This window comes from Symsagittifera roscoffensis, chromosome 6, assembly GCF_963678635.1.
Source record: "Symsagittifera roscoffensis chromosome 6, txSymRosc1.1, whole genome shotgun sequence".
Taxonomy (NCBI): domain Eukaryota; kingdom Metazoa; phylum Xenacoelomorpha; order Acoela; family Convolutidae; genus Symsagittifera; species Symsagittifera roscoffensis.
In genome coordinates, this window is record NC_087067.1 from 30,049,401 (window position 1) to 30,075,570 (window position 26,170).

At 36.9% G+C, this 26,170-nt stretch overlaps 1 protein-coding gene across 1 annotated transcript; it reads right to left on the minus strand.

Moving 5' to 3' along the window:
- Positions 1-10,728: 10,728 nt before the first annotated feature.
- LOC134847717 (uncharacterized) lies at positions 10,729-16,869 on the minus strand. The gene is made up of 6 exons (XM_063864903.1): positions 16,780-16,869; positions 16,423-16,717; positions 15,641-15,933; positions 12,876-12,947; positions 12,209-12,527; positions 10,729-11,621 (listed from the first exon to the last, which is right to left on the minus strand). Exons 1-6 carry the CDS (start codon positions 16,857-16,859, stop codon positions 11,157-11,159), a joined length of 1,524 nt encoding a protein of 507 aa, XP_063720973.1. The 5' UTR covers positions 16,860-16,869; the 3' UTR covers positions 10,729-11,156.
- Positions 16,870-26,170: the final 9,301 nt, after the last annotated feature.

Genomic DNA, 26,170 nt, shown 5'->3' on the forward strand with positions numbered 1-26,170 from the left:
AAAATCCACTCTACCAGCGCCCATTTGAAATACAAGGCCTATCACAATGCCAATTAAAAAGCTCACGCTTGGCATAATAACCACAATTCAAACTATAGTCATCAACCAAGCAACAGCAACTATCAAGGTTACTTCTGATGAGTTTCTTTACAGACTGTTACGTGAAAATTATAAAATATGCAGAATCCACATTTGTTTTCTGTTCTGTCATTTATCGAGCTAACAATGGCTTCAAATAATCTCACGCCATTGATCGCGATTTCTGTGATCACCGAACATATTAACTCTCAAAGCCAGAAGAACTTTAGAATAAGATTTAGCCTTAACTGAAAATTAATTTCCTTTTTGGAGGGCTGTCTTACCAATTAATTTTAACTTTTAACCTTTATCAGGTGACATAGAACGTTTTCCCGGCCAAGATACAAATTGGAAAATTTTTGAACCAGGCAATTTCCTGGATAAGGACCTTAAATTATTTCAATTAAATTGTAGAAGTATTGAAAACAAACACCATCCTTTCAAAAACCTTGACAATGAATGATATTGGGAAAAACTGCTTTTTTCCCGCTTTAATCGAAAACTGCCTAACTGATAAGGACATATCAAATCTACTTACTCCTGACGAAAACAGTTTTCAGATGATAATGATAAACTAAGATGGAAAAGCATCAAAGGTGGGGTCTTTTATTTTTAGTAGCGAAAGCTTTTATACTGAGTGAGATGATCTATTCTCAATGAACTCAAAATCTGAAATTTTATGGATCAAAAATTTTGCAAAATCGACTAGACTGGCGTCTGGATTTCGAAATAAAAAAAGTTATGGGCGACCTTAACCTTAATTATTTAATTAAATCAGAGAAACAGATTTTAGATACCATATTATGCCCTTACGAAGTTTATGTGCTCAATAAGTCAAATCCTACTTGCTACTGCGACAACATGAGTCTAATCGACTACATTAAAGGTGATAAAATTTTCCCTTACTACCTTCCCATGTCTTTAATTGCCCAATCAAATTGGCCAGTTTCCAACAATTGCAATTTTTCGTACACTGTTAAACGGAAAACTGACATCCAGGATAAATTTCACTTTTGATAAAAGCACATCTGTCAAAAAATACAGATGTGAACAAACAAAACTGGTCAAGTTTGATAAAAAAAACCTGCCCCAATTAGATGTATTCGCAATTTCGAAAAATCCTAGGCTCTATTATCAAATTGCAGGATACTATGCAACAAAATTTGATTCGCCATGAGAAACTTTTGTTTCCCTTGCATCTATATGGGTATCAAAACAAACTAAAAATCTGAATATGAAAAAAGATAATTACTTGAATTACGAGCTTCAACAAGTTTCAGGAAATGCAAAAGCTTCACATCAAAGCTAGGTAAATGAATTTGAAAAAATTTACAGGTATTTAATTGACTCAGCACCCTTCGAAAGGTTTAAGTGGAGCCTTATCAATGGAATCAGGAAAAAAAATGAACATCAACCAATAAAGAAGGCCTTAGGAATTGTTTGAATAAAATCGTGAACGAGCCCTAGAAGATGCAACTATGCGCAATTACAAGTTCGAGATGGTTGGCGAGATGGTTTTTCTTGGCTAGATGATTTTTCCACTTAGCTCTTGTAACAATCTCCACAACGGTAACATGACTAAAACTTTTTTTCCCGTTCTTTTTTTTTGTTCTGTTGCATCAAATGAATGTAAAAAACTTTTTCTTGCTTTGAGTTAAATGAACCCCCCTGTGTCCTTCTATTCCAGCTTGGGCACTCAAAGATGCCGCATATGAACTGTCACAGCCAATTAGTCTTTCAATCAGAGAAAGCATAAAAACAAATATTTTCCCACATCAGCTTAAGCTGGCGAATATTACCTCTTTAAATAACAAGGGACGAGCTGAAGATCCACTTAATTACAGAGCAACTTCAATTACTCTGGTGATGTAGGTAGCATTTGGAAAGGTCATAGAATTTTAAATTACGGGATATCTTAATCGTAATAATATTCTTACTCCAACTCAGTTCGGTTTCAGGAAAAAGTAATCAACCATGGTTGCTATAGTATAACTGACTGAAACAATTCGAGCAAAAGTTGATAACGATGAATTTGAAACAGCCGCACTAAATTCATTGAAATCTTTTGATTCAATAGATCAACAGCGTTTAATTAAAAAAAACTACAAATTATACGTTTCAAGAGGTCCTCACTTGATCTTATAAACAGCTACTTAACTAATTAATAGGTATCAAAAGGTTGTGATAATAAAAGCTGAATGCGATTTGAATAAAGAAAGTAGAGGCGTGCTGCAAGAAGCCTTTCTAGGCCTTCTTCTTTGTAACTTATACGCAAACAATATGAAAAACACCTCAGCTTGTCAGGTTATACATTACGCAGAAAACACAATTTTACTCTCGAGTGACAAATCTTGACTATGCATTTAAAAACTTCAACTAAAACAACTTACTAGATTATATTTGTTTCAAACCTGAAAACTAAATCAGACAAAACTCTTTTTATAGTTTTTAGTAACAAAAACAAAAATTCAAAAAACATGAGCTCTAGATTGATGGACAGCTAATAAAAGAAAGAAAACAATAACATATTTAGCTGTAGCTATTGATAATAATCTAACTTATCATGAACATGTCAAACAGTTACTCTTAAAAATGGCACAGGGTATTAAAGCCTTAACACAGTCAGAGACTGTATACCACACAAAATGAAAATCATTCTTATCAATGCCCTAGTCTTAAGTCATCTGCAATATTCAGCCGTGATTCTTGCCGTGAAAGACCAAAACCTTATCATAACAATTGATAACAACAAGTCGTAAAAGACTGCATTTATAATCGCTAATTTGATTCTTTTGCTGAAATGAAAGCGAATATTGGCAAATTACGAGTTAGGTTTCTTCTTGACTATAGAATATCATTATATTGTAAACAAAAAATTAAGTCGCAGCAAAAACCCGCCTTCAATCCTGAAAAGCCTCCAATTTTACCAAACAGATTTTTGTATCAGCTTCGGTCTGAGAAGCTCTTCTGCATCAAACACTCTCACAGTAAGATACTTGATAGAAGTGTTATTAGGAAGGGCATTCTGCTAAACAATTTCATTCAAATACGTTAACGATATGATATTGATTCCAAAAATAGTACAACAACCAAGATAAGATAGAAAAAAATTTTTTGATCAATTTGGAAAGAACCTAGGCAAAATTACTTATGGTAAAGTATGTTGGAAAGATTTTAGGTTCATCTAATGTACGTATATTCTGATAATAAATTTTTAAAAACAAAACTGTACACTACCTCTTTTTGTGTCACTTGTTTAGTTCTAACACACCAACGGGAAATTCAGCGTTTGTTTTTTTTTAAATCGCAAGGGTAATAACAAAAACTTAACAGTCGGAAAGACGGATAACTGTTTTCTGTACAAGCAGGACAAAGTTTTCCGTCAAAGCCTCATTGCTGTTATTGATTTTGTAAAAACAATCAAGTTTTGCCAAAAACTCAATTGTATTTGAAAATCGTGGAAGAGAATTGAATGGGTTTATAAGCTAAAATATTGGGTAACAACAGCAATATAAACGTACTCGAGAAAACTACACTGAACAATTAACAATCAAACCTGTTTCGCTTGACAATGAGCGATCTTTTTTAAAGAAAATCTCGGGTAACCAAAACGTAACTTAAAGAGCCTAGGTTTCATAGCAATTTCGATGCCCAAAGAGCTCTCTAGCATCAGAAACCATTCCACGAAACCAAAGCAAAACCATAGTTCCTTCCCTACAACCCATTCAAAGTTGCCGGAACGAAAATACTTTCGCATAAGAGTTTACCATAATAACTAACATGGTAAGACAACTACGCTAAAAATACTACGTTAAAAAATGAGAAAATTTTTATCAAAAAGAGCCCCTTATACAGTCTACAAAGTTATACAAGAGTTACATCTCAGGCGAAACGTTAAAAATTGTTTTCAAACGAAAGTTTTCATTTTTATGATTTCCCTTATAGATTTTTAAAAATTTTACCCTAATTTATTGATCTGTGTAAGAAGCTCCTTTTGATATACATTTCTTTTCAATTAACTTGAAAGTTTTAGCTTAACTCTTAATTGACAAAAATACAGGGCACAATAATTGTGGTAGACCTCTTCTGTTCTCTTCAAATTGTCTAATCGTGACGCAATTTGATAAAAATAAAAACTTGTTTTGAAATTTCTTCGTTTTGTACGGATAATTTAAATCAGCACTGTATTATGAAATTGAATTCATTAACAGGTTAAAATAAAAAAGATTCCCGCTATTCAATATTGGTCAAAAGCAGTGATGACAGGATTATAGTTTTCTTTTATAGTCTATAATAGCGTGGCTATCATAATGCGCTATATTGACGCGTCTGTTCTATTAATAGAATTACTATAATAGAACGCTATTAATCACAGCTACTGCCGAGCGCTGATCAAAGTAGCTAATATTTCATCGGCTGACAACTTGAAATCTCATCTTTTAGCTTACACTGTGTAAGTTACACATAAAATAACATTCGTTGCATATCCTTTTATCTGCAATATCTTTTAGCTTACACTGTAATATCTTTTAGCTTATCTGCAATATCTTTTAGTTTACACTGCCCGAAAATCTTAACACTCGTTTGATAATAATATCGTATTGAAATAAAGTTTCAGCTCTGAAAAAGAGTTTTTTTCACATCCAATTTTTTTGGAAATCTATTATAGAATACTATAATCAAAGTATTATAGAATTTTGAGGATTATATTCTGTAATCGACGTTAATAGGGTCATCACTGGTCAAAAGGTATCCCAAAAAACATTCAAGCATGCAACTTGCTGAGATAGCTTAAAAAGGTAAAGCATTATTGAAGAATTAATCTATTAATCCATGATAGTCAATAACAAAGTAACTTTTTGAAAAACTAGACCGATGATTATGTTTTTGATTCACTGTGTCTGAATATTGATGGCAAATAAGTATGATCTCTTAAATGAAAAAACTATGAGCTACTAAAAACGCAGCTATCGGTATCTCGTTCCAAAATGGTTCCAAAATTATCTGAAAAATAGAACTTGATATCAGCGGTGAATCTAGAAATTTCTCCAAGGGGAGTTGGATTAAAAAAACTGGTTTAGGTCTACCAAATTAATTTTTCAAGCTCCCAAGCCAAACACTACAAAATACCCCATTTTGATATTTTCTGCCACCACCCCCTCATGCAGAGAAATAGTATCAAAGGATATCTCTCAGGGAAGTCAGGGGGTCGAACAGCAGCACGAAACGTTCCAACAGCAAGACCTCTTCTTCAAAATGAAGGCCTTGTTTCAACGGCAAAAAATAAATTGAAATCCAGCTCCATAAATTATACAGAGGCGAAGCAGAGCTTCGCACCACTTGCGATGCAACACAAAACATCGTAGCTAAATAAAAGAAAATAAGACGGACACTACCAAGTCGAAAAAAATTGGTGTTTGCCATTTCATCTGCAAGGTCTTTTGTATGATATATCATTCGACCCCGTTCGATGCTTATTTGTCGTTTCACGTAAGAAACAAAAATTCCTCTCAACTCCATGGTCGGAACAATAAATGCTACTTAATTGCGTGATCCTCTGCTTTAGCTAAAACAAAAAACTGAAAAACGCTGAATGAGAAAGGTCGCAATAATAAATAAAGATGTCCACGCAGTATTCGCAGAAAAGAATCAGGTTGCGTTTTACTGAAATTGGGAGGACTGGAGATTGAAAACTGCTAATGATAAAAGATACTTAATAATTAGCACAGCTTTGCGCCACTGACGATGCGTCACAAAAATAGCATATCAAGCTAGCAGACAGAAAACAAATCCCCAAACCAAAAAAAATTCAAAGAAAAATCATAACAACACTTCCTCAGTCAAAACGTTTACACCTGTCTCGTAGAATGAATTTCAATTTAAAGGCATGTCTTCAAACAAAACGTAATAACCTTAACATTGTTTGGCGATTTTAGGCCCTTAACCTGAGTTTGATCTCGACTTTTTCGGGGCTTTCAGTCAGTTTAGAAGATTTACGCAAAGGTAACGACGGTTCATATTTCTGCTTAACCGGCTCAACTTGCACACCGTTACATTAACTCTCTTGAACTGATGAAATACCAGAAAACCATTAATCAAAATCAGATTTGGTTCCTTATTCTAACCAACAAGTTCTACCGAAGATTAAGTATAGTCCCAGTTTCCTACGCACATGTTTAATGGCACCAGTGTTTCATACAGGAAAAAGCAAAAAAAAGATATTGCAGCGAATATTTGATTCCGAGTGATCGAGAAAAACAATTAATTGGAACAACTAAGGCAATTTTTTTTGATAAAATAAATAACTTATTGGGACTTCATAAGTACAACTTTTGTGGGGCGAGAAAACAATTATTGAAACCACTTTTTGAACGCTAATTTGTGCGAAGACATAACTGCTCTCCACTTTTTATGCTGCGAAAATTATTTCAATTGCAAAGACGAGAGATAAACTTATTAAACGTTGTCAATTTTCCATTGCAAGCACTCATAATTTCTTTTGCTTTTTCGAGTTATAAGGTGTTTCTTCTTGCCAAATTTAACTACCTCAGTGGAAACTCGTAAAGTGTCAATTCTTATATGTGAAAACCTTTTCATTCGTGCTTCCAAAAAAGTAAACTCAGTGTAGATAATTTTTTTTCAGACAAATTTTAAATTTAAAAAAACCGGACAGATACTGATAAGATACTGGACTCAAAATTTAATTCTACCTGAATTTCAACGCTGTACACGGATGCAAAACGACGGGGCTTCGCACCACTCGCAATACAAATATGAATGAATTTAATTAGGTGAATATTATTAGATGAAAAATCTTGCAACTCAATAACTATGAAAGTAGAAAAAAGCTGAGCTATAAAAAATACGTTCTGTGGGAACTAAGCCGACAAAAACCAGCAGATAGACGATAGTATAAAATAGCCGATAATTTTCAGCTTGCAACAAATTGGTACAGATCGGACTCGAGCTCTAGGACTTCGACGCCTCAAGAATAGGTTGCGCAGAATGATCCTTCAATTTCAGTTTATAATTTAGCAAGTAAAAACATTTAGCGTTTTCACGTGCAATTTACTGAACAAAGTTTTTGTCGGGAAATAAATCTAGTATCTGGATGTAACATCCTAGTAAATGGCAAGGGTAATTAAATAGCTATCAGAGCACTTTTTCAATTGCCAATTATAAAAATAAATTGAGAAAATGGCTTTTACCTTTCCCCCACCTGCGAATTTTTACATGTAAGTTAAGTGTTCGCTTTATCCGATTGTTATAAAAATTGACATGCGGACAATTAAGGTCATGTTAAATAAGTGAGATTCGAATGCAAAACCCTCGTGTTGTGAGACGAGGGTCATACATTCGAATTTCACTTCGGTCACGGTTGGAGGGGTTCCAGTGTCATCCGTCTTTTCAAGGTGAGACTGGTTGCGGTAAAATGGATGAAACACCCTCCCCCACGGATGGTCCTGCACGGATGAGCAGGACCGGAAGCTAAAAAAAGTCCACGCAAGCATATTTGAAGTTTATTTGAAATATTTGATTTTACCAGCTTAAACGAAAGGGAGGTACTTTCCACCTTATAATATGTGGTAAGACCTGTAAATTTATGGCCCTTTCAGTTTTAATTGTTGAATGAGGAAATTTTATCGGCTACACAGACAGCCTTTTACTTTTCTTAACACCGTTGAACATTCTTTTTCATTTGTATACAACTTATACCTTATTTTTCATGCGACAGCAGAGATTAGTTGGCAACAAAATCGCAGTTCTACAGCAGATATTCTTCGCTTTAATTCAATATTTACCATTAGTTTAAATAATAGTGTTCAGTTTTGTCGTATTTATTGTACGTTGCGTATCCTTGAATAGGATTTTACAGCGTATTTGCAGGTGCTATTTAAACGGCAGCTCTGCTACCATCAACAAAGCTCTTTCTATAACTTTGTAGAATCAAAAATCCTGATTGACATAACTACAGTCTCAATTAGCTTCAATTTTTAATGTTTCCGATGGACAGTATTAAGGTATTTTTCATTTGTTGGTCAAAATTCCTCTTAGACGAAAAAAAACCTGCAAACTCCATGCCAAAAGCACTGCAAAGTATGAGACCAGATTAGCAACTAGACCTTTTGGCTCTTTTTCCAACCTTCCTCTTCCTCCCTCCTGAGGAAAAAGAGCTGACCTTTCTTTTCATCAAAGGCAAAATGGAAGGTGTAACTTTCTTTCATTTTAAAATCTAGATTAGAAGACTGAAGTCAAACCGATATCACTTAGGGCGATCCGTCCTTCAGCTGCATTAAAAAACGATATCAAGCTTGCTTTGAGACTTGTGCTAAACTAGCGCCTTTTGCATTATTTAGCGAATGGGAGAATCTCCGTGAAATACAGCATGTTTGAGATAATAATCCAGTTTATAAAGAATAGACAAACCACATGCCGGTCGGCTACCGCCTGTCGCAACTGTGGCGTTATTTCCCCATATTTGCCATACGCGCTCAAGTGACGTAATTTGCTCAACATTTGCTCAAAATAGCAACTCAAGATCATTTTAACTTGTTCCAAACAAGTCCATTGAGAAGCTGCCTCCTTTCAAATATGGTAATAAATGGTATGCTCCATTAAATATAAATAAAACGGAGTATAAATAAAAATAAGAAGGACACTTTTAAAAAATTTTCCGGCAGAGCTCTATGTCAGAGCGCGTGTCTCATTAACCAATTCTTACTAAAAGTGGGTTCCATAACTTGTTTGCTATAGAGGCAGCAACTAATTGTCAGACAAAACATATAAAAAAGGTATTTGTGTCCACTTCACTCTGTGACAGCTGCAAATAATAGAAAAGTCCAAGCGTCAAGTCGCCGAAAAACACATTCAGCACACCTATAAAAATATACGAAATCCAAAAAAAAAAATGAAACACGCTGAAAATAACTAAGTGAACCACAATTTTCGCATGTCTCGAGAAAAGATAATTAGGGGCCCAGTTGAAGCTGGAGGTACCTGTCTGATTTTTTTAGATTTTTTTTAAATATTGATGCGGGATGAAATGAGTAATTTCACAAACTTGACCTGGCCACAATCTTAGCTGCCTCTACTAAAACAAGTAAGAGCAACAATTTTTGATAAATTGAAATTTTCCCAAGGACAACATTTTTCTTACAAAACTAAGGTGTCGCCACTTCTGCAGGAAATATTTACACTACCTGTTATTTCGATTTAAGCTTTCATCTCAGATTTGACAGTAAACGGTCAGAAGTTCAAAAACTTTATTTCTGCAAAAGAGCAGGTCGTGGCCGCTTAAGCTGAGAATACTCCCAAAACCGGGTTTCTCGATTGAACAATTAACCTGTGAATTGGCCGGGTACTTTTTGAGAAAAGTCGATTCGTTTTTTAAAAAATTAGTTTAAAAAAATTACAAAATTTTTTTTTCCAAGGGCCAGGGGCGGATCTAGGATTTTCTCGAGGGGGGGGGGGGGGGGGGGGGCGGATTTTCAAAAAATTTTGACGACCTTTTTTTTTTTTTAGGTCGATCAGATTGATTTTCCGAGCTCTCCCAAAGCAATAAAAAGACCCTGTTTTGGCCAAATTTTCTGCGCCGCAGGCAATTTTTTTGAAAAACCAGGTCAAAAAAGCCGTTTTTGGGCACTTTTTGGAAAATTTTGACAAAAAAATCGCGTTTTTTTTGGCGCGCGCTCCCCCTCAAAATAAGTATATATTGGCGCCGAAGGCGCCTTTAGAAAAATTTTAGGGTCGGTCGGCCAAAAGGCCAAAAATGGATTTCTTAAAAAGTACCAAAGGGGGGACCCTTTGGGTTGGCAGGGGGTCGAATCCCTGAGCCCCCCCCCTAAATCCGCCCCTGCCAAGGGCCAAAAGTTTTTGTATAAAAAAGAGTGCGTAGCCCGATTATGCAGATGAGCACCAAATAACCTGTTAATTCGATTAAAACCAACATCTCAAATTTGTTAGAATCGGGTTTTTTGAGGTACGTCAAAGTTTCAAAAAACGGCCAAAAAACTAAAACTTTGTTTTTCCGAGGGCCATAACTTCTAGTGCTAAAAAATTTGGGCAAACAATTACCCTTAAAGCTCACTATTTCTAGAACAATTCTAGAACAATTTCTAGAATTTCTAGAGTTTCTAGAACAATTTATGATTAACACTTCTTAAGAAAACTGGATCACTAAGTAAAATTTTTATTTCGCGGCGAACTCAGAAAAACAACTTCCTCTTGCGGAACTAGAAATCAATCACGTTTTTTGTGACCTTAACACTTTCGCTACCGCGAAGAAGAAAATTTGAGCCTGAACAAATTTTAAGACTTATCCTCCAAAAAACTTGATCCCATATTAACTCAAAACACCAGTTTTTATCAAAAAGACGTTTTCAGGCAATTTTGACAAAAAAATGCGTTTTTGGCGCGCTCGCCTCTTAAAATTAGTTACTAGTGACGTAAGAAATATTTCAGGGTCGGTCAGCAACAAAAGTGTCGGATAAAACATGTTCAAAAATAGAATGCCCCACGGCACGCAAGACCCACTAGGCCGTGGTACACTCGAATGATTTTGACTACATGTGACTACAATAGACTATTTATTTCTCTATATTTCCAAGTAAAAAAATTGTACATAATCAATTTAGAAAACGCCAATCAAGCAAGAAAATTAAACTCTAGGTTTGATATGATAACAATAAATTTAATAACCAGAATAGAATTCTACAATCTGCCAGAAGATTGTGTAATAAACTGAAACTATGAATATCAAAATTAAAACAATTCAAAGCAAAAATTATGCAAATATTTAGTTGAAATAAATCATTCGACCTTTCAGAAACTGTAATTATTGCTAACAGGTCAAGACATCAACAATTTACCAGTCATTTTGGTGAAAAAAGCAAATAGTGCACCCCATTCTTTTCAAAACTGAATTTTAAAAATTTATCTCCGTAATCGTGAAAGAAATGTTTCTCATTTGAGCAAAGAAAATTTGTCAAGTAAGCTGTGAAAATGCAGATTTACTCGAATGTTTGGCTTTTAAAACCAGTTTAGAAAAGAACTAACAGTCAATGAGCTTTAAAAAAAGGTTAATCTGTGACGCTGAAGGGCGCTGAAATCGATGACCCAATATTCTGCTGGTAGTTAGGGCAAGTAGGACACCTAGGTCGAGGAGGAGACGAGAAGAAGAGCGAGCCTCTAGGTCGGTGGTGCGGTGAAAAAGACGTCTGATGGTGCATCGTGGGTCTACTAGAACCTAACCCCATGCCCGGTCCTCCAATTGGAATCCCATGGAACACTGTAAGAGGGTGCGAGCTGTTACGATTGGGATGTACCCCATAAGGAGGCGGCGCCCCCAGACATCCGTGAGGTGCCCCCAACCAGTTCGGGGGGCCAAACGTGTGGTGACAATACGAATTCGGATCAAAGCGCCGCCCACTGAAAACCTGCTTGTAGTTGTACTCTCGCAAGTAGTCTTTAAGCTGGGCCGGGACCTCTAGATAAGTTATTGCATCGTAACCGACATGGTCACACACAGCTGCTCGGGCTAACGCCTGAAAAATTTATATTTTTTAATGCAACAACATGTACTTCAAAGACACGTGACACAAGGTCGAGTGGTTCATCATATCGAAGCTAATTCTTTCACATTTGAAGTTTTGTCAGAAATTTTTCAATCAACGTTTCGATTGTCGTGACTCAATAGAAATGTAAAAATTGTGAAACAGTTTTCTCGATGTCAAAAAGAGGTTAAATTTCTTTGTTAACTCAAGACTGAATTTTCACTTGTTTCGAGGTAAATTATGTTTAAAAAATAGTGGTCAGAATATCCAGTTTTGCTTGGACAGCAACCAACTAGTGTTGCTTTTAACTTTCGATTTGGACCTTTAACTTTCGACCTTTATTTAGATTTCGCTAAAGCTGCTTCTGCAAAACATGAAAATCACTTTTGCGCATTCATAAAAACCACATTAATTCCAAGCGTGTTGTATATTAAAGCTTATCGCTCGAATAATTATCCATTTGTAACCATTTTATTGTAAGCTACGAGAACATCCTTCTCTAGTATGCTGCATATAATCTATAACGGTTCTGCTCCATCAATTTGAAAGGTGTAGCTAAGACATTGGTAAATGTTTGCCTTCAAAGAGAATGGCTGTTTCCGTTTCTGCGGCAAAGTCAACAGCGGCTCAAAGAACAACGAGCTCTCTGGGACTTTGTAGTGTTCAAGAAGTCCATTAATGGTTCTGCTTTGATACACATTGGGATCATGAGAGTCTAGACTGAAGTAATGCTTGTGTTGCTCTATGCGCGCGTGAAGAGTCCTCGAATAGCGTCTGAAACTGATTGAGAAAGTGAAGTCGTCCTGGACTGAGTCTCTAAGTAGGAATGCACCTTCTGCTTTGCCGTTCAGAAGAATCTCCGCCTCATGTCTATCCATTTTACCCCAGTAGAATGAACTTAAACAACACTATTTGAACCGACACGCCGTGAGAATCTTTGTGTACACAAGCACGGTAGATATAGATACTTCTCTGAGGAGGAGGGGAATTCTTTGCCGCAATAAACGTATACTTGCCAACTCCCTGTCTTACATACCATTACACATAAATGCTGTCCAGAATTCATTAGGTTTGAATCTTATGATTTGACACTAATTGGAGGGTCAGTCTCCAATTGCAATTGTTCTCATCAACAACTACCATAGGACTTAATTATCAAAATGCTAACTACGACAGTGTTGTAATTGAAACCCTAATTCACGTTAAAAATGATGTTTTCAAAAACTATTGAAACAGAATCCGTACCTTTTGACAATATTCTGCTGATCTGGTATGAGAAAGTGGATATATTCTCGTTGGGTGAAAACCTTCGATGGCCTGAAACATTAAAATATAGTCAACAGTCTGAAAGAAACACATGGAGTTCAGAAAAGGCCAAAAACTCCTTATTTTCAAATTAATTAAACGAATGAGGATCTCTCTGAAATAATTTCAGTAAAACCAACTTTTTGGGTGAAGAAACCTTCACACAGTCCCTTAACGCGCCATCCAGAAAATTTTTAGTCCCTTGAACTACAATGAACAACACTTGCACTTGCAATTAAAATAAAATAGCACTATAGCACATTAAAAACCCGTGAGGTGGCAACGAAGCCTATAAATCTTTCAAGAGACACCAGTTGAGCCAAAAAAAACTAATTTTATAAAAAAAAAATTGAAAATTTTCAAGTCCAACTGAAACTACTTTGAGCAACACTAGCATTTGCAACTACAATGAAAATTGCTTACAGAGCTAGCGAAATCCGTGTTGTGGCAACTAATCCTCAAGGTGGGACTGGCTGCGGGTAAATGGATGACAGTACCCTCCCCCACAGTTGGTCCTGCATTGAGCAGGACCGGGGGCTAATTTTAAAAAAAAATGTGGCAACTAAAGCCGACAAACGAAAGACCGACCATTCAATTTTTACCGGAAAGAAAGGTCTAACAGGCACTTGAACCCCTGACCTTAAGGTGCAAAGACAACGGTGTTACCTCTAGGCCAATGGTGAACAAACCAGCAATTTGTTAAGCTTCACTAATAAAGCAAGTAAGATTTGTAAAACAAAAACTTATTTACGGGGAAAAATACTTTTTCCCAATTACAAGACATCTCGAAAAAAAGAATAACTATGGAAAATTAAATTGGAACAAATTTAAATTGTTTTGCAAAATTGAACTCAACACCTAAATTCGAGATGGACAGTCATTCATCGCCATAGACTCCGTTGCTAAATCTTTCACTAACTCGACAAAAGAGTGAAAAATTACAATACTGACAAAACCACACTTTCCTACAAAACGGAAAAATTGCGCTTAATGTGTTCCAAAATTAAATATACCACAAAGATGGTGGTTTCCTAAAGATAATCAACTAATGCGTGAATCAATTGCATACTTTATCAAAGAACTTAGAAAATGAAAATACTCTGCCTTTCTCTTGTTGAAGCAAAAACCAGCTACTCAAAATTATTTTGAAGGCTCTTTCAGTTCGGCTACTTATCGGGACAGATGGACCAAATTCAGCACCAATTGCCGAAGAATATGAAAAAAAACGAAACAAACTATTAAAGGATCGTCAAAAAAGAACTCGGTTAATTACCGTATACAAAAAAACTTGCAAAACGGCTATCAAATCTGCTTCTATTGAGCAATTGAACATACAAGAGACCATAAAGTAAGTTGATTGAATTTCACAGGAAATCAGTTGAAAAACACATTTTTTAACACAATAGCATTTAATAATCGTTCCATATATCTATACCTAGTGACACAACTTCCAGATCAACCTTCGAACCAGCTTATCGTTAACAACTGACGAAAAAAGCCGACATAATTACAGACAAAAAACATTTAAGCGAAAAAATTATATTCAACAATAAAGAAACATAGCCCAATGACAGTTGGGAAAAAGTAAAGAACGCAAGGTGACAAAAACAATACTGGAAAAAATGACTTGAAAAACTTTAAGCTCTTTGATTTTCAAGAACATTTTATGGCTGATAATTTTTTCTATAATGAATCCAATTTGAAAGAACTGGATCAAAAGTAAAATGTTTATTCTGCTGGGAAACCTATAAATTAAATTCCACTTTCGAAAATAGAAGTCGTTCATATTTTTTCGCGCCAATTTCACGTTCCTATTGGGAGAGTGCAATTTACCTAACGTTCAAAAGATGAATTTCAATTAAACTCAAAAAGAGCATGTATACCTAAGTGCATTCATAAATGAAGATTCTTGGGTAATTAAGAATTTCAAAACTTTTTTCCTGAAACAAACAAACAAACAAAACATCATCAAACCTATTTTATAAGTCTTTACTACGCTCATTACTCTTAATAATTTCAAACTAGATTCTCACGCACACAATTGTTCAAAATCTAGCCGGCTTAAACTGAAAACTTGAAGAACATTTCTGGAAAACATGCAGATTTACTTTGAGCCGAAAATCAGTAGATTGACAGAAACTTATACAAAAAAGTATAACAGAATGACCTCAAATAGAAAAATATATGGCTTGAAAAGTGTACAAAACACGAACAAAAATGATTTAAAATTTTGCACATAAAAAATAATAAAAAAACTTCTACACTTTAAAAATAAAATTTCCAAAAAAAAACTTTCTTCTCAGCAAAAAAAAGCTTGGAGCTCAATGACCTTCCTCACATTAGGAATGCTAGAAATGGGATTCAGAACAAATACAAAAGTTGAATCTTCAAAAATTGTCTCTGCTGCGAAAAACAGGCCGACAAAAAAATAAGCAGACAGAAAATAGTCCCAGTTAAATGACAAAAAGCTGAAAATTTTCAAATTGCGAAAAAAACAGGCCCCTCTTGTACTCAAACTTCCTGGCCTTTGTCTTCTTAAGCATAAGCGTTACCTCTGCACCAAATATTAATTTATTATTAGGCAAGTTGTAACATATGTATCTTTCTCACTTGCGAATTGTGTGAACAAGATTTTAGCAGAAAAAGTAAGTACCCGGTTAAAGTGCTCTTGCCAATCCCAATCTAAAAATATCCACAAAACTTACATAGTATCGCCGGGTATAAACCGAAAGGGAGCTGCGTGAGGGTGATAGTGCATGTCTGAGAAGGCACGGTGTTGCTCGCACTGACACAGTCGCATAGCAGAAGCAGCAGATGATCCTGTTGTCGCATTTACAGACGAATAAAGTGAAGAAGGATTAGGTGCGAAGGCGGCGGCATGAGTTGCATGGCTGTTGTTTTGGTGATTGGGTAGAAACGCGAAGTTTCCGATCGATCGAGAGCTTGGCAAAATTGAGTAGAGAATGTTGTCGTCATCCGGAGGCCGAGCATGAATACCCTAAACCAAATTTAAACCAATCAATGAAAAGAATTGTTTCGAGTTAATCAGTTCTCGCTATGATAATTAAAGTTAGATCCAGGGTTACAAATGTACTTTTGATGAAAACTCAAAAATCTGCTCACACGCTTGGTAAAGCAAACCTAAACGGCAAGAACCACAACAACGACCAGCTGCTTTTTCTTCACAATTATGTAAATTCAAAACAACCACTTGGTTAAATATACACGCTGCTACAAACAAAAATGAAATTATCATAATGCATTAAAAATTATCACTCCATTTTTCGAAAAGACTCATCGCATTAGGCGTGACAAGATGAAGTACTCTTTTTTGAAGAAGTCTACGGAAAGAGTTAGCATTCGCTACGGAAAATCCATCAAAGTTTGCAATCAGATTAAACCATAAATATACATTCCAAACTTCAAACACGCCTATCCACAAATGAGCTGCAAACATTGCAAGAGAATGTGATTCGCTGAAACTTACATTGCGAATTAATAAATTCTGATAAGGGGCGTTTGTAGTATGTGAAACGGGAGCTGCTGAAATATTTTGGTGTCTGGATCCGACGTTCTCTCGAAAAGGAGACAGTGATTGCACTAGGGGCCCAACCCTGGATGTTGAAGGCGCTTGGTCACTCGAATGCTGAGGACTGCTAGTAGTTTCATTCAAACAACGAGTTGTTCCAGCAAAACTTCTTCTGTTGTGACTGCTGCCAAAGAAAGGCGACCGCGACCTATTGCTTGAATTTGCGTGGAAAGAATTGGAAGCTCTGAGATTTCTGAAACAATTTCACTGAGTAATAGTTATCCAAAATGAAAAGAAAACTGACAAGAAACTCACCCCGAAAATCGAACAGCTTGTAAACCGACATCCGCTAACTGATCCTCGGATTTATTGTTAAAACAGCATAAAGTTTTCATTTATATCACTGAAAATTAGCTTATGTAACAAACATTTACTTAGGTCTCATATGATATTTTTAAAAAAAGGAATGTCGATCTTATTTCTATCATATTTTCTTATAAACAGAAGGTCTAAAGTATCATGAAAATCCAGGTTACAGTCAGGAAGCCCTTCATCACATATTCAATCAAAATCCTAGGAATTTTCTAGATATGGTAGTGATAATTAAAACAAGATGATAACGGTTGATATGATTTAAACTAAACATGATACTGGTTACGTTTTTTCATTGGGAACGCGTTACTCGACACGAGAAAAAAAACAATATATTTTGAATTACAAATAAAAAATTTCGTCGAAAGTTGTTTTTTCTATCATTGTGCCGAATCTCAAAAGCCACAGGTTGAAAAACATACATCATCTACGAAGTCTTTATAATTGTCATTTTTTTCTTCCGCTTCTGCGGCCGCCGTACCAGGGTTTCAAACTGACTCCCGAACTAATCCTACTGGTGGCCTGGGAGTCTACTGCCATTACGTCCCACAGCAGCTGCTTAACAACAGCCCATGGAACGAACGGCAAACAGTCTGGTCGCTGCTGATCGTCTTGTAGAGATATCGCGGCTTTAAAACGAGGAATAAGAATAGAAGATAAGCCATGCCATCCATCTTCGGTTATCTCTTTTCCGCAGACGCATTTACTCTGTGCGCCAATTCTAGAGCCTAATCGACCCTATCGCGATTTTTGCACATGATGACGTTCAGCCATTTGGAACCACATCTATCTTGGAACGCGATGAATTTTTGTAAACTCATTGGTTCAAATTTTTAATTCAAGCCTGCAAGTTCGCTGGCTCGGATATCGTTTTTGAAGTCAATTCAACTTTTCCACGATCAAACTACCGTTTGAGCGCATCAGTTGAAGTTCCATTATTATACTCCAAACCAAAATTTTCGCTTAGAGCATTATTCAATATTTGTGCTGAGGCTAAGAAAGCAGGTAAAGCTAGTAGACGAGCGGAAGAAACGCCACACGAACATAGATTGCCGTGAGGACTGCTTGTAAAAACTGATTATCTTTTTTCGATGATAATGATCTTGCATAACGAGTGTTTTAGGATTCTGTCTTAGCGATCCCATAAATCATACTAGCGTTTAACGCACCTTCGGTGCTTCGAAATTTTACGACAGCTCATAAAAAACCGCATATATTGGAAACAACATCTGCGAACTTTTAGTATAATCTGACTGCACCCAATTACAGGGTTGGTAACTTCGAACTTTTACATTTTTTTAATTCCCATTTTAAAAGCGTCATCTCGAAAACTTAATGTGCCTCTGGAGAAATTTGGAGGCCAGATTTGCAACCACTATGAGCATTCTATTATAGGGTTAGGAATCCCAAAATTTTGAGAATTTTTTTAAACCTAAGTTTCCCGAAAAAAAATGAAAAAAAAAAAAAAAAAAAAAACGTTTTTATCTCGGGAACTAAAAGGATTTGAGCATTCGTATTAAGAGGCAAGATTTGAGACGCCTGGGTGTTCGCTGACATTAAGGTTGCATCTTCATCAAGTTAGTATTTTCAAATTTTTTGAATTTCTTTGTAGATAAGTTCTTCGAGAAATTTTGAAAAAGTCAAAAAACGTCAGATCTCGGAAACTAAAAGCATTAGAGCAGTCGCATTTAGCAGTCGCTTGTGGCAAGATTTGCAACTCTTTAGAGTACCCTGACAACACCGAACTATAGCGTTGGAAATTTCAAATTTTGAAAAAATAATTAATTTAAACTTTCTGAAGTTTTCAGAACATTTTTGGAAAAATCACAAAAAAAAAAATATCTCGAAAACTACAAAGAATTGAGCAGTCATACTTGGAGGTAAGATTCGCAATCTTTGAGATTACTCTGTCAAGACCTAACTAAAGGGTTGGGAATTTCAGATTTTTAAAAACTAATAATAATTTAAGTTTTCTGAAAAATTTTGAAAAAATCACAAAAAAACGTCATATCTCGAAAACTACAAAAAATTGAGCAATCATATTTGGAGGCAAGATTCGCAATCTTAGAGATTACTCTGACAGGACCCAACTACAGGGTTGCGATTTTCAGATTTAACTTAAAAAAATTAATAACTTTTCTGAAATTTTTTTTTTAAATCACAAAAAACGTCATAGCTCGAAAACCACATAGATTTAAACAGTCATATTTGAAGGCAAGATTTGTAACTCCTTACAGTACTCTGACAGCACCCAATTACAAGATTGGGAAACTCAAATTTTGAGAAATAAGTAAATAAATTTTTCTGAAAATTCTTGAAAAAATCACAAAAAATATCATATCTCGAAAACTACTAAGAATTGAGCAGTCATATTTGGAGGCAAGACTCGCAATCTTTGAGAACACTCGGACAAGACCCAACTACAGGGTTGGGAATTTCAGATTTTGCGAAAAAAATTAATATAAGTTTTCTGAAAAATCACAAAAAACGTCATATCTCAAAAACTACAAGGATTTGAACAGTCATATTTGGAGGCAAGATTTGTAACTCCTTAGAGTACTCTGACAGCTCCCAACTACAGGGTTGGGAACTTCAAGTTTTGTAAATTATTTTGTTATTGAAATTTCTGAAAATTTTTGAAAAAATCTCAAAAATCGTCTTATCTCGTTAACTAAAATGATTCGGGCACTCAAATTGGAGGCCAAATTCGCAACCCCTAATTCGATATTGGGCTGCTTAATTTAAACTCGGTAAAATAACCACTAAAATCAAATTCGAAAATCGAAAAAAAAAATCTTAACCATTGCAATATACGATATTGCTTAAACATGCAAAAATAATACGTTGAAAAAGCTTAAACATGGCGAGATAGTGAAGCCCGCATTTAAGAGTTTTGTGGTGCTAAGGCAACGTTTCAATAAGTAAACCATAGTGAGCGTCTTAATCGTCAATGTTATCCGAGATTTTGTTAAGCTCCTTGATTTAATCATCGAACAATTCTTTACGGCAAAGTTCGCCGATTGGAGATCCTATTATAACAAGTTCTTTTTTGTTCTGTTTTACAAAATTGCGCAAAAATTGAATTGCAATGAGTACCCGAGGTCGGCCATAAAGCACAAAAGTCGCGTTTTTCAGTATTCAAATTCAGGCCGTAATTTTTTTCCGATTTCAGAAAGTTTTCAAGTTCCAAAATATTACCTTTAAAACGTTGGCTAAGTTTCTATCCTCTGAAACACCATTTGCCATTTTTATAGTTGATCCTTCAAAAAAAATAGGTCTAGAAAAAGAGTCCAAAGAGCAGTCGCAAACTTTTTACAGCGTTTTTTACTAGATTTTTTTTCTCTTTTCTGAAAATTGAGTCGAAACTTCAAAAAAAGGAAGTAAAAGCAAAAAAAAATGAAAAAGCAGAAAAATAACGAACTCTTCGAAAATTGAAATGAATCAACACAACTCATTGATTCTGAAATAGTGTGAGCGAATTCGAATAACAATTTTTCATTCGAGTAAAAAATTGTTCTGCGCGGTTATTTACGTGTATTTTGTAAAACAGCCGCAGCTGAAATATTTTGATGTTTGGATCCGCAGTTCTCTCAAAAAGGCGACAGTGATTCACTATGTGCCCAACACCGAGGGTTGAGGCCGCCTGGTCATTTGAACGCTGATGACTGCTAAAAAGTTCTTTCAAACAACGAGTTGTTCCAACAAAACTACTTTATAGTGAATGTTAACAAAAAAAGGCGATTGAGACCTAATGCTTGAGTTTGCGTGAAAAGAAATTCCTGAAATAAAAGACTGATTGAGAAATATCTTTAATAAAATAAAAAACTGTTTCATATATTTATTGTTTAAGCAGTATAAATTTTTCAAATATATCACTGAAAAATTCGCGAAAAACTATGTTATTCAAACCAAAAATATAATTTGAAAAAGAACAGTCAAATACAAGGGTCAAATACAGTCTGAGCACATTTCGGATAGGGGCCTGCCGACGCTAATTTTCTGCATCTATTCACCTAAATTACTCAGATTCCTTGATTTCTCCTACTGATCAAATTTCTACTGGTCCTTAATTATTCCTACTGATTTTGATTTCTATTACTTATCGAATGAGTTGAGTAAAATACAAACTATAACGGCTTCCTCGAAAGATGATGAAAATCATAATCAATGGTTGATTGTGAATTAATTTTTTTTTATTAATCCTAGTGATTAGGCAATCAATTTATTCCTCAACCTGCCATTAACTGAGTCTTCTCATCAATCGAAACTCTGAAAAAAAAAAACGAGAGCTATAGATTTCCACTGGTGCGCTCAAATGTTAACATATTTATCCTCAACTAACTGATTCTTCGACTAACAACCTTTTTGGATCAAAACGGACTTCTAAATCCTTAGCTGGTGTGAAGGCTGAATTGATCTAAAAAATGTCGAAAGCAACAAAAACGGGCAATGCGTCTGCATAGTACCCTTGTGGTGAATGCAAAAACGAATGTACAGATAACTCTCTCAGTGTATCCACTGTGGAACTTCGTTTGATGGTGGTACCTGCTCAAATGTACCATTAAACTTGCGTTCATCAATTGAAAATATAAGCGGACTTCAGTGGCTATGTCCCAACTGTGCAGTTGAAGGGAAGGTGTTACAAGAGGAGTGGAAAACGATCGCAAAAGTAACGGAAATCGAGAAAAAATTAGCAGAAAACTCTAACTCACTGCAAAAGATCTCTGTAGCTATCGACTAACCAATAGACTCAAAGCTAGAGTCCATGCGGAACACTTTCGAAAAAAAAAACAAGACAACATTCTTGCTAATTAAGTCAAAATTCCTCAAGAAATAAAAATGTCATGGAACATGCGAGAAACTCTGGAGCAACCAGGAAAAGAAAAAAGGCAGAACGATAAAAGAGAAGCAAAAGTGGTCGTATTTAGAGTACCTGAGAGCAAAAAACTGATTGCAAAACAAAGACAAGACAATGATTTATCCTTCTTCGCTGATTTCTGTCGAAATGGACTCCAATGCCAAGAAATCACAGTGAACAGCGCCATTAGTATCGGTGAATCTAATGCAAATGATCAAACTAATATTAAAAGCAGGCCTTAAAACTAGTCATGGAGCACAAGGAAAAAGCGAAAAATTTTACAGCCCTGAAAAATAGCCGACAATTGTTACAAAAACATTAGTTTCTTATTACTAATCAAAAGAAACCAGAGAACTGATCAGCGAAAGAATAAATACAGCCAAGGAGAGGGATGGTGAAAATGCTGACAACTTTGTCTACTGTGTCCGAGGGCCTACCTCAAATCTAGAAATACAACGAAGAAAGAAATGACAGCAACCCCAAGTGGCAGAAGATAGTCTTCATATGTTTAAAATAGTTATAAGTCAATACAATTTTAATTAAAATACGAACTTTTTCGCTATAGCTAGCATCATCAGGTATATACAACTAATAGTCTTTAACTGAAGTATTTAGTTTAAAATATTTTACAATCAAAATTATTAGTATTAAAATATTTTACAATCAAAATTATTAGTATTAAAATTTATGAGTATCTAAGAGTACGTTAGCCTAATTGTTGTGATAAACTTATTAAATAGTTTCATATCATTATAAATCATTTTCCACTATCCACTGGTGGAAATTCCAACTGTGGAATCTGCGCTAAGAAAGTCCATCGAAACGAGTCTGGGATACTGTGTGATGGTTGCGACGTATGGTTTCACGGGAATTGTATTGCTTTGTCGGATGAACAACTGAACATTCTTGCATCTGTGGGTACTTCGTGCTGGTTCTGCCAGCCATGTTTTGACCAAAGAAAGAACACCACACCTGTCAAGGGTTTTGATCCATCTCAAATCGAAGCTGTTGTCAAAAAGGCACTGGACACGTGCTTACCGCCGTTAGTCGAACGTTGTGTTGTCTCAATGAGAAACTTGACACCGCGTGTAAACTACCGGTCAAACTTCCCCCAAGCCCAAAGGCAATTGAAGATACATCTTGCACAGTGCGCGTCAATGGAATCCCCGAAGAGGGGAGTAACCTGTTTGAAAACATCCAGTCGGATTCCGCGAGTCTCAAAGCTATTTTCTCTCACATTGGAGAATATGAAGCTGCGAACATCTCTGCTGTCAGAAGGCTTGGCAAATTTGTTAAGCCAAAAACTGACGAAGAATCGGCTAAGTCAAGACCGCGCACACTCTTGGTGACCTTCACCAACCCGTGGTCCGCCAGGAAATGTCTGGCAAAGAGCTCACTTTTGAAGTCATTTGATTACCCCGTGTACATTTCCCAGTCGCTTACGGGCGAGCAACGCGTCATGGAGAAGAAAATACTTTCCACCCGACACAATATGATCCAGAGCGGCAAACTGAGAGCTGATTTCAAGATTCGTGACTTGAAACTGTACTATAAAGATGAACTTGTTCAGCTACCAAATGACACAGTCGCACCCAATTCGGTCGTCAAGGCCAAATGACAATCATCGTGCCTCCTGGTCAATGCACAATCTCTATATTCACTTAACAAGCGTCTACTACTCTCTCAACTCACATTTCATCATAAAGCATGCCTGATTTTTGTCACTGAGACGTGGTTAAATTGTTCCATTGCCGACGCTGAGCTCTTCCCTGGTTGTGATATATCAGTTGTATCGCGAGCTGACCGCGATGTCGGAAAACACGGTGGTCTACTGATTGCTTGCGAACCAACCCGTGACATCAAATTACTCGACGTCTCTGCATCTCACTTCGAATTCAGCGTGTCTTGTATTGCATACTCGGATACTTTCTGCTATCTTATTATTCTTATCTACAACCCTCCCGTCGGTTCCAAGTACCGACACAGCTGCGAGCAACTCATCTCGTGTTTCAATTACTATCGCTCTGTTTTTGAGAACTTTCGTAGCTTGAATTCTCTGCACAACATCATCTTGCTTGGTGACTTCAATCTTCCTGGTGTGTGCTGGGGAAGCAACACGTCAAACAATTCTCCTGAAAACACTTTATTGGACTTCCTATCTGATATGAACCTCCAGCAACTGATTGATGAACCCACCCATCGTTGCGGCAATATCCTCGACCTGGTATTTTGTGTGGATGATCTCGACTGTAATGTGATTCGTTCCGGTCATCAGCTCTCTGACCACTACCCGGTGACTTTCAGTCTCTCAATAGACACGCCCAGCCGCCCACCTGTTCTCTGTTTCTCACGCAGTCAGTTTGATGACAACCTGTTTGCTTTCAACCTCTCGAATCTGTATTCCTATATCTTCTCCACCATTGTCCACTGTGCCTCTTTCTGTCATGATTGGCAGCTGTTGTTCAGTCAAGCTCTCGATCTCTCGCTTCCCAGAAAGCGATGCAAACGTGTTGATTCTCCCTACTACTACTCCTCTCACACGATGCATGTCGCAAACCAAAAGAACACTGCAGATCGAGCTTTTCAGAAGGCGTGGAGCCTTCCTGCTGTGCTCAAATGCAGATCTTTGGCAAATGAGCTCACCTGTTCAATTGATGCTGATAAAGCATGCCTTTTGGATTCACTCTCATCGGGAGACACCAGACAATGTTTCAAATTCCTACGCCTGCTGTCAAATTCCTCGCCTATCCCTGCTGTCATGCAATGGAATCATCGCGAAGCCAGTTGAAACGCTTCCATAGCGAACCTCTTCAATGACTATTTTTGTTCTGTCTATAAACCTGCTGTCACGCAGCACCTAGGGTCTGCTACTGATACCCTTACGCCTATCTGCCTTGATGACCTAACAATCTCCGTTGACGGCATCGAGAATCTGCTTCAATCGTGTGATGACTCAAGTGCACATGGATGTGACAACATTCCTTCATTCGTCTTGCGTAACTGTTCTCGTTTCATATCTACCGCTGTGTACTACCTGTTTCTCCACATTCTGTCAGTGGCGGAGTGTCCTGAGTTCTGAAAGACATCGCACGTCACTCCTTTGCTCAAATCTGGTGCTCGTCGTCTAGTTGTCAACTACCGTCCAATCAGCATCCTTCCGAAACTCTCTTTGGTACTCGAGCGGCTTATATTCAATTTTGTGTATCCACGGACACGCCACAAAATCTCTCGGCAACAATTTGGTTTCATGACTCGTCGTAGCACCGTCACTCATCTCATCGCATATTTTGATCTCCTTTACAACAATCTTGATGGCAACATTCCAACTTCCGTTGTTTATTTTGACATAAAGAAGGCCTTTGACTCCGTTCCGCATTCGGAGATTCTTATGAAACTCTCTAAATTTGGGTTTGACGAGAGGTTTACTCTTCTATTCCAGTCCTATCTTGAAAACAAAACAGACACCAGGTTGTGAAGGTTGCCAACCATTTGTCTGATCGCAAGCCTGTCTCTTCTGGCGTACCCCAGTGCAGTTGCTAGGTTCACTTCTTTTCGTCATTTACCTTAACGATATCTGCGACTGCATTCAGAACTCTGATTACTTTCTGTTCGCTGACGATCTAAAGATTTGTACCAGTACTAGCAGTGCTGATGTCCAAGCTGATATTAGCTCACTCCATCAGTGGACAACACTCAACGGCCTCGAGTTCCATAATGAAAAGACTAAACTGCTGCTGGTCTGCAGCTCTGATGTTAATCTGGAACTTGGTGGCTGTCCAATCACCGAGGTGTCTGAGATCAAGAATCTCGGGGTCATAATCCAGGGTGACCTCAAATGGCATTCACACGCACTCAAAATGCTGGCCAAAAGTGGGAAAATGCTTCAGTTTATTCGTCGTACTATCCCGTATCATACGCCTCGCTTTGCGAAGCTGAATCTATACCGATCATGTGTCCTATCTGTACTGCTCTATAGCTCTCCCGTCTGGTCACATGACCGCCAATATTTAAGACGCCTTGAGCGTTACCAAAGTCGTGCTCTGAGGTGGATAACTGGAATCGATGACTATACTGCCAATATCCGTAGCCTCGATATTCTCCCTATTTGTTTCCAAATTATTGTTATCGACATGATTCTCTTCTGGAAAATCGTTAACAAGCAGACTGACATTAATCCTGATGACTATGAAGTACTCGCGTCGCAGTCTGATGTTTCAACCCGTCTGGCGCCCAGTATGGTGTTTAGGCAAAGGAAGACCAGGAAGTTCCAGTGCGACCGCAACTTCTTCGCCCGCTCGGCTACAAACGCCAATCTTCTATCCGCATGTGGTGTCAATTTCAAGAGTTCCCTACATCCGTTCAAGAAGAACCTGCATCGCGTCCTTCTCGATCGTCTTGCGGGATTTGACGTCTCCAACCCATGCACATACTACCTTAAATGTAACTGTTCCCTCTGTCGGTGCTAATATAATCTCA

Coding starts and splice junctions, on each gene's coding strand:
- LOC134847717 (XM_063864903.1), bottom strand. CDS start 16,859: ATGAAAACTTTATGCTGTTTTAACAATAAATCCGAGGATCAGTTAGCG. Junction 15,934..16,422: donor AGAATTTATTAATTCGCAAT/GTAAGTTTCAGC, acceptor AATTTGGTTTAG/GGTATTCATGCTCGGCCTCC. Junction 12,528..12,875: donor CAGCAGAATATTGTCAAAAG/GTACGGATTCTG, acceptor GTGTTGTTTAAG/TTCATTCTACTGGGGTAAAA.